The sequence below is a fragment of the Aptenodytes forsteri genome, unplaced genomic scaffold (genome assembly GCF_000699145.1).
Source record: "Aptenodytes forsteri isolate BGI_AS27 unplaced genomic scaffold, ASM69914v1 Scaffold379, whole genome shotgun sequence".
Taxonomy (NCBI): Eukaryota; Metazoa; Chordata; class Aves; order Sphenisciformes; family Spheniscidae; genus Aptenodytes; species Aptenodytes forsteri.
This window is the reverse complement of record NW_008794088.1, coordinates 2,714,511-2,724,037: the sequence shown is the minus strand read 5'-3', so window position 1 is coordinate 2,724,037 and position 9,527 is coordinate 2,714,511. Positions and strand designations below refer to the sequence as shown.

The window sequence follows — 9,527 nt, the reverse complement described above, 5'->3', positions numbered from 1 at the left end:
TTTCCCCCCTTTCCCCCCTGTAATTTTCAGTAAGATTGCTCAGTTCTCTGGCTTGTGGGCCTGTGTGTTGGGGTGTGGGAATCACGCTATACAGTGAGCAGCTAGGGAAGGGGACAGCTCCTTTAGTCTGTGCTCCTTTCACAGGGGTGAATGAGGCTAACGTGTTCCAGCTTTAACACGTATATGTCTTGTTGCCAGGACCACTGTGGTCTGTTCTTATGAACCAAACTAAATCAGTCAGTCAAGCAGATTGGGGAGAGCAGGGGAAGACTCTTAAAAAATACTTTGTTTTGGAGGTCACCGGGCCAAATACTGTTTCAATGGGGAATGGCCAAAGCTCCTGCCATCAGATACGAGCTCAGTGTCCTGTTGGAGTGTTCTGGTGTGAACTAACAGTGGCTTCATGTGGGATACTCGGTCTGGTATCTTACACGAGCTGCTGGAGTTAGCACAAGGCTGGAGCAGGATGTTTCTTGGATTGCAAACTACTGTGTCACCTTTGCAGAGATTTTTTGTGTGTTTAATTTAATTTCTTAAGTTGGTCTTTAATTTCTGAAGTTTCTTAATGTTTTTATGGGCTTGGAGGTTAAAAAAACGCAATGAGGTCCTTGATGATGGGCCTGGAAAAGATGCCACAGGTAGAGAGGCAGCACCATGAAAGCAGGGGTTTGGGGTTTTTTGTTGTTGGGTTTGTTTGGGATTTTTTCCTCCCTTTCTACCCACCCTGCCCCAGCATATCAAAGTCTTATGAGCTTTTTAGCAGGATTTTGGATAAAGAACTTCGTTTTTCTTCTGTGGTTCTAGCCCATGGTTCAGAGATCACTGAAGTCTAGAGACTACGGATGGATTTGAAGGTGAAAAAAGGAGAAGGATGGGAAGGAAAAAAAACAGCCAAAAAAACCTCCTTTTGATACTGCACTTAAATTTACTTCAGAATGGCCCATGTTTCTGTTAGAGATTCTTTAAGGTCTGCAAAGAGAAAGGGTTTAAAGTCACAGTGTTAGTGCAACACATACATGAAGTAAAAAAAGGAGATGTGGATTCTCTTCTCAGCTGTCTCTGGCTTTTTATGACAAATCTGTACAGCTTTATCACCTTAAGTAAACCCACTTCAGAAAGATTTTGTAAAGCTGTAGGCATACGTATAGATAATGTTGGTTATGGTCTGGGATTGCTGGAGGGAAGTTGAAGTTGAAATTAATTGTGAGTCCTTCAATGACGTGGCATAACATACTAGTTCTCAGGAGTATCTGCTGAAAGTGTTATAATGAAACTGTCACTTTAAGGCTGAGTTGCATATTTTGCGGACTATTGTGCTACGCATACACATTTCTAAAAAGGATTTCTGTTTACTTGCAGCTACCTCTTCACAAGCCGTTGATTATGAGAATGAAAAGCCTGAAGCAGGTAACAAGTGAGATGGTGCCCTAAAACAGGGGAACATGAAGGGGGGAATTAATTTTTGCACATGGCCTTTCATAGTCCAAAACATATTAGCATGTTCTTAGTGTAGAGATTACCATTCCCCTGTTGGCCTAGAAAGACCTGTTGCCTTAGGAACAGTAAATGTTGATGGGTAGGTCACTGGATGAAAAGTCAAAAAGGCCTGGATCCTTGTGTTTGTTAAACAGCACTGAGCAAATACCTTCTTGGGGCTTCAGCTTCCCTCTTGGTATGATGAGAATGATGCTGCGTGCTGCGTTTGCAAATCACTTCATCTGTGGAAAGAAGGACTAAGCATGTATGAGGGAACCCCTTTTTATGGTAAATTAGACAAAAGGGTAATTTGCTTATGTTACCTTTTATTTGCATGCAAAAGAGTGCAAGGATATTTTTGTAGTTTGTCATCATGGGTAGGTGATCTTTGCTTTCTGCTGGAAAGAAACCCTCAAGCAGGACCTAAGATAATAAAATGCTGCGACTTCAAAGCTTTGTTTGTATTGATGGCGGATAGATCTGAGCCTCCACACACCGATTTAGAGATGGGATGCTTACAAGCTTGCAAAATGCTAGTCTGGGAGATACAGTGGGCTTCTTTCCTTAGATAAGCACCATTTCTGGGTGCAGTATCTTCCACTTGCTTTATGCTCTAGGGAAGTCTTTCGATGGCATTCATCAGGCAGCTAAGCAAAGCCCCAGTTTTGTTTTCTTAGTACAGCCAGGGTAAATTTCAAGGAAATTCTGGGAATTTTTTTTTTTAGAAGCTCTTTTTACTCCAGAGGGATAGTGAAATATGAACATTGTAGTTCAAGTCAGAAAAAAAATGTTTTTTTTCCCAGGCTGTTGCACTGATGATTCATTTACTCACTAACTCTTCCACCATTTTCCACAAGTAGCTGATAATAAGGGGGTTGGAGAAGGCAGAAGTTTTTCCTGATTAAGGGAAAAATCACTAATGATGACAATAAGGAAAAGAAAACCCAGAAGCCCCTGGGTTTTGCCGCTTATTCTTCCTGCATGAATTGTAATGGGCGTAGAACAGCTTTCCTCATCTGAAGAAATAGGGGTTGTGTAGCTGGTGGCAAAGGTGTGATGCACTGTGGGATTGTTTTGTCACTTGTGTAACTGTTTCCACATACATAGATATGGATATAGGAGAAGGAGGTTTATTTTATGCCTGTCTTATGGAAGAAAGGAGGGAAGCGTACAGTTCAGGCAAAAGAGAATCGGGTCCATAGATTAAAGATTGTCTGTTTCGACACTAGAGGAACCAAATAAAATACTTTATTTTGTTGCAGTATAGTGAGAACGTCAGGAAGGGGAGTCAGTGCACCTTTGTGCAGTACGCCCTGCAGCACCTAGGTAGCATGCCATCACTGCTGTACAGATGATAAACAGCAGGCAAGGCTATGATGTTCTCTGAAATGCATGTACAAAGCAATTCTAAATGGGGTTTCTGCTGGTAGCACAGCAGTACATAACAATTGCAGAGGAGAAGGCGTGCTGCTGAGCTCTGGACAGCACAGAGCAATGACTTATGCTGGTGTGGGGAGGAAGCAATGGAGTGTGCTCCTGAGGGACTGTAGCTCTTCTCTGATCTCTTTTCAGGCAAAGAATTGAACAAGGAAGACGGTGCCCTGAAAGACAAGCGGATAGTTAACAATGGTGTAAATCAGGAAGGTAAGTGCTTGTTCTATGGAGCAGTCAGTGCTAATGACCCAGTGGGCAAACTGGCCAGGATCCCTTAGAGTTGAAGGCTCAGAGCGACTCTTGTGTAACGCTTCTTAATGGTGGTGTTGGGGAGGATTGTACCATGAATGCTGAATACCTGTCCTCTGTGCAGGAGTTTCAGCAGCAGAGTTAACCAGCTTTCAGGCCGCAGTCAAGAGCAGCTGTTTTATGTTCTGCTAGGGCAGAACATAACTACATAAACGTAGTCTTACGTTTTTACCACCCTTGGAAATAAACCCAGCAGAGTGTACGGGCTTGAAGGAGGTCTGTTCTAGAGATCAGTGGGGTTTAAAAAAAAAAAAAAAAAAAATCCCAGTCAGACTGAGATGAGAATACTGGTCAAGTGGCAGTCCCTGCTGAAGTGCTGGCTTCTGGTCTTCTAGTTAATGCTGCCTGTTGGGAGATCCCTGCAAGGGGGCCTCCAGTCCCCCAGTGTGCGCACATGAAGCACTTAAGTGAGGAGCAACAGTTGATGTGACCAAGAGGAAGCTTTGCCAGCTTCTGTCTGGGTTTGGAGAGATTGCTACTCTGTGAAATGGAGTCAGGTTGTCCGTCATTGTCTCTGGTGGAAGACAGTACTCCATGTGTGTCTGTCTTTAACCTCCCTGACATCTGCTGGGAAGGCAACACAGCAATTCAAGCAGTCAGGAAGATTTCTGGGCAGCGTCAGGGACAACTTCTTCACACAGGCTACCGGATGCACCAGCAAGGGCTGATGTGCAGCTGTATCTGCTGCGCACTAACAGAGAAGGACAGGATGGGGACGTGGTCACAAACGGCTGCCTTGGCTGTAGTGACCAAGAAACAGCTCCACATCCTGAGAGGAGTGACGAAGGTAAACATCAGAGTACAGGCCCTGCCCTTTCAGGGAGCAAAATTCCGCTTTTTCAGGAAGATGGTAGGCAGGATCTCATGGGAGACAGTTCCGAAGAGCAAAAGGAGCTCAAGAGAGCCATCAGGCCTTTAAGGAGGACGTTCTCCAAGCATGAGCACAGGCCATCCCCACAGTCAGGAAAACAGGCAGGCAAACCAGAAGATCAGCCTGGCTAAGCAGGGACCTCCTGACAGGGCTCCAGTGCAAAAACTGCTTATACTAGATGTGGAGGCAGGGACAGGCTACAATGGAGCAATTTAGGAACACTGCCTGGGCGGGTAGGGATGGTGTCAGGAAAGCCAAGGCTCAGACTTGCAAAGGACATCAAGGGCAACAAGAGCAACTTCTGCTGCTACGTTAACTGTAAAGGAATAAAGGAGGAAAATACGGGCCCATTCCTGAATTGTGGGGGTGATTTAAGGATATCAGACAGAGAAGACTTAGTTACTTGATGTGTTCCCTGCCTCAGTCTTTATTAACAACGTCTCACAGGCTCTGTGCTTAGTCAAAGAGCTCAAGAAAAACTACCGCAAGTCAGGGATTACTTGAGAAAACTTGATCCACACCAGTCCATGGGAATTGATCAGATGTATTCAAGGGTGCTGTGAGAGCTTGCTGATGCCACTGTGAGTGCTATCACCTTTAAAAGGTCATAGAGATTGGGGAAGTCCCTGACAACTAGAAAAAGGTGCACTCATTTTTAAAAAGCACCAAAAGGTCAATGTGCGGATCTACAGGCTGGTCAGCCTCACTTTCACCCCGGGAGAATCATGGAGCTGGTCCTCTTGGGACACATTTCTGGGCTCGTGAAGGAGAAAGTGGTTGGGAACAGTCAGCATACATTTAACTAAGGGCAAATCATGCCTACCCAATCCAACTGCCTTCTATAATGATGAAATAACTAGATTTATGGATGAGAGGAAAGTAGTATTTTTATACCTTGTCTTTAGCAAGGCTTTGACACCATCTCCTACATTATTTCTGTATCCAGGTTAGAACATGACGGCTTGAATGGGTGAACTAGATGGACAAGGAATTGGCTGGATGGCCACACCCAAAGAATTACAGTCAATGGCTCAATGTCCAAGTGGAAACCAGTAATGAGTGGTGTCCCTCAAGGGTCCACACTGGGACCAATACTATTTAATATCTTCATCAATGACATAGTGGGATTGAGTGCACCCTCAGCAAGTTTGCAGATAACATCAAGCGCATCTTGGTGTGATCAGCGGTGCAGCTAATACACTTCAGGGAAAGGATGCCATCCAGAGGGACCTTGACAGGCTTGAAAAACGAGCCCACGTGCACCTTATGAAGTTCAACAAGACCAAGTGCAAGGTCCTGCACCTGGGTCAGGGCAATTCCCAATATCAATACAGGGTGGGGGATTAATTATTTGAGAGTAGCACCATGGAAAAGGTCTTGGATATACTCAAGGACAAAAAATTAGATAGGAGGTGGCAATGTGCACTTGCAGCCCAGAAAGCCAACCGTATCCTGGGCTGCATCAAAAGAAGCGTGGCCAGCAGGTCGAGGGAGGTGATCCTCTCCCTCAACTCCGCTCTTGTGAGACTCCACCTGGAGTACTGTCCCCAGCACAAGGAAGACATGGACCTGTTAGAGCAGGTCCAGAGGAGAGCCATGATGATCAGAGGGCTGGAATATCTTTCCTATGAAGGAAGGCTGAGAGAGTTGGGGTTGTTCAGCCTGGAGAAAAGGCAGCTTCAGGAAGACCTTATTGTGGCCTTTCAATACATAAAGAGGGCTTATAAGAAAGATAGGGACAGACTTCTTACCAAGGCCTGTGGATATAAGGAAGAATTTTTTTTACAATGAGGGTGGTGAGACACTGGAACAGGTTGCCCAGAGAAGCTGTGGATGCCCCATCCCTGGGAGTGTTCAAGGCCAGGTTGAACAGGGCTTTGAGCAACCTGATCTAGTGAAAGATGTCCCTGCCCATGGCAGGGGGGCTGGACTAGGTGATCTTTAAAGGTCACTTCCAACCCAAACCATGCTATGATTCTATAGATAAGTAAAGAACTGCTTGGATGATTGGGCTCAGATGGTAGTGGCTAACAGGTCATACTCGACTTGGGTGGCTCAGACAAGTGGAGTACTACAAGGGTCTGTGCTGGAACTGGTCCCATTTAACATCTCCTTCAGTGGTCTGGAGGAGGGGATAAAGTGCAGTCTTGTCAAGTTTGCAGATGACACCAAATTGGGGAGAATCAGTCAACACGCTAAAGGGCTGGGCTGTCAGAGAGACCTAGACAGGTTAAAATTAAAAAAGGACAAATGTAAAGCTCTGGGAAGGAGGAACCACTTGCAATGATACAAGCTAGGGTCTGGCTGGCAGGGGAGCAGTTCGGCTGAAAAGAAGTGGGGGATCTCGGTAAGCAGCAAGCCGAACATGAGCCAGCCAGCAGTGTCCCCTGGCAGCAAAGGTGGCCAACAGCATCCTGGGCTGTATTAACAAGAGCTTAGCCAGTAGATTGAGGGTAATGATTGTCCCCCTCTACTCAACACGCATTAGACTGCATTCAGAATACTGCATCCAGTTTTGGACCCCTTCAAGAAGGCAGACATCAATAAAATTGGAGCAAGTTCAGTGGAGGGCTACCAAGATGGTCAGAGCACTTGTACCGTGAGGAGAAGCTGAAGGCACTGTGCTTGTTCAAGCCTGGAGAAGAGCAGGCTTTGGGAGGGTACCTAACAGCAGCCTTCCCCTACCTACAAGCTGATCATTGAGAAGATGGGGACACATTCTTCATAGTAGTGCCTGGTGGGAGAACAAGAGAGTAACGGGCATAAGTTGAAACAAGAGGGAAGATGAAGGGGGAAGTTTCTGATCACTGGTTTTCCTTGTAAAACCTTCATGATTCTTTACACATACCAAGTTCAAAATCAACTGAAATGGCGTTCAGCTTTCATTAACAACCAGGATGCGGAAGTCATGAAACACTCCATAGCTTGATGTTTTGAAAACATTAATACATGGTATTCTTTTCTCTTTGATTCTTTTTGAGCTTCAGTGTATACATGACCTCAGTTTTCAAGTTTTCTTTCCAGTCACAAGCAACTTAAAAACATACTGTTATTCTTTAGAAATGAGTAGGTTGACATTCTCTTAGAATAACATGAAGCAGAAGCTAAGACAAAAAAGAAACCTAAAAGTGCAAAAAATATCAAAAGTTCAAGGAAAAAAAACCCCAAACCACTGCTAATAGCAGCAGCTTTGTTCCAACGCAACAACAAACTGAATTGTAGCTTTATCACAAAGTCAACCACCATCAGGAGATGATCAGTTTGCGAGTCTTCTGCCAGCTCCAGGAGATAGCTATTTTGGAGAGTGTTTGTCTGGAGTATTGAGTTCCTGCTGGAGAACTGAGACTAGCAAATGCAAAAACTTTCATCCATCTGGAACAGCTGAAGGATGAACTGTCTTTCTTCCGATTGTAAAAATGTACTGATCCAAAATTGCATAGAAAGCTGATTAGCTTTGGATTTATCCACATTTATGCAAATGGGTATGACTGTTAATCTCTAAATACCAATTATAAAAAAAGGCCTTAGCTCTTACATTTTGTGTTAGTAGAGCACTGTTTGTTAAAATTGGATACAAAACAATACAAAAGATTTTGTCCATGATTCAGCCTATTTATCTTCATGCAGTGACACTAGAAAAGGAGGCTGTCCCTTCTGAGGAAAGAAAGATAGGCACTGGAAACAGCTCAGCTAGTCTTCAAAGCACTTCTTCATGGATGACTTCAGTGCTGGTGGAAAACCTCCAAGAGAAAAGATAGCAGCTCCTTCACCGTTGAATTCTACTGCTTCTCTTCCATTGTTGTTTGGTCCACAAAGCAATTATTTGCCTATGATGTAACATTTGAGGCAAAAGAAAAAGAAAAGCACACAGGTAAATTATTATGTCTTCTCTTCTAGAAATTGAACTAGTTATACAAGAATACTGCAGGCTTTAAATACTAATAAAGTGTGAAGATGAATTAAGACATTGCCACATGATCCAAAACAATCCAATGACAGCAGCTTCGCAACCCGTGGTAGCCGATAGCCACTAGCAGTTTTACCCAAATTATCTGTTTATGGTTAGACATGTTCCTCTGCAACTGGAGCAGGTTAAGAACATTTATCACTTACTGCCAGCCACCTGCTAAGCAGCTGGTAACCTATGAGGCTGTTCTGATCCATGGCTTTGGATCACATAACTAGGCACTTAAGACACCACTTTTATGCAAAGGTTCAGGTCTATAATCTTAGTATCAGCTGTGCACCACACACGCGTGTGATGCTGCTGCTATTTCTTCCACACAGTAATGCCAGGTGCTTTTGGAGGTTTCTCTTTTGAGGATTGCAAATAGAGCTCTGATTTGACAAGCAAGGAAACTGAAGGCAAAGGGAAGTTACAGTGCAGGAAGTTAGAATCCAGCAAGTTCAAGACTACGTGCCCAACCTAACTCACTGCATGCAACATGCATCAACCTCTAAGCATATACAATAAAGCATACACAAGGCCCACGTACATCGGTGTTTCCGTCTTGGTGCACACAGAACAACAGCATAAGGGGAACCAACTGGATATGCCAAGGCACCATGTCATTCAGTCTTTGCTCCTATTTTGATAGCATTACCCCTCCCTTCCACTAGTCTCTAGCTCAGCATCACTCCAACCTAGAATAAGATGCCAGGAGACAGTCTAGGAGAGCAGCATATTGTGACACATGGAACTCATCTCTGTAGACAATGAGAAAAAGAAAGATGTCCCTTCTCTGGTTCTCACAAGGTCCCTGTATAGGCCTGATGTATTTTTATGATTTGTATCCTTAAAATCCAAGCAGGTTTACTGCTTTACCTACAGCTGACTTATGCCGGCTTGATGACAAGACTAAAGAACGTGACCGAGAAGCCAGCCTAGGGGGGGCTGCTATTTGCTTGTGTCTATGCAGTGAGAGGGCCTGAATATGAAGTTAGTGTTCTCCTCTCATTTTATAGCTGTGGTGATAAGCATCAGGTTTCACTCCCCACAGAACATGCAAAAGGTTCTGTCCCCACACAGCTCGCAAACAGCACCAAAGAAAGCACAGCTACAGCTGATGTCTTGACATGGCGTAACAACATAACTATTTCAGATGCTAAACCTTTAAGCATGAAATAGGAGCACAGTTTAGCCAAGTAAGTCACCCTTGCAAAGCAGCTCGTCACATAGGCCATGCATAATACTGAAGACAAATGAAGTCAGTCAGTGTACTACTCCTTGGCAACCAACAGGATCTGACTCAATTATTACAAGATACCACAGCTTCCTCTCCAGCTATACAGCCCTGTTTCAAGTCCGTTTCCTTGTTTCATAACTGTTTCATTGGCAGTTTCTTCTGCATCACAGAGTCAGGTTTCTGACACTTAGTCCTAACTCCCTCTCACCCTTCCACTCATCCATGTTTTCTCACATTTGGAGATTTTTTTC

At 44.3% G+C, this 9,527-nt stretch overlaps 1 protein-coding gene across 1 annotated transcript in view; it reads left to right on the top strand.

Annotated features, from left to right (window-relative positions):
* The window catches only part of LOC103895152, a 14,406-nt gene extending 6,388 nt beyond the window's left edge, over positions 1 to 8,018 (top strand). Inside the window, exons 5-7 of the mRNA XM_019470845.1 lie at positions 1,360 to 1,407; positions 3,049 to 3,120; positions 7,718 to 8,018. Of these exons, the coding sequence (XP_019326390.1) occupies positions 1,360 to 1,407; positions 3,049 to 3,120; positions 7,718 to 7,848 (251 nt within the window). The 3' untranslated portion in view covers positions 7,849 to 8,018. The remainder of the gene's footprint in view (positions 1 to 1,359; positions 1,408 to 3,048; positions 3,121 to 7,717) is intronic.
* Positions 8,019 to 9,527: the final 1,509 nt, after the last annotated feature.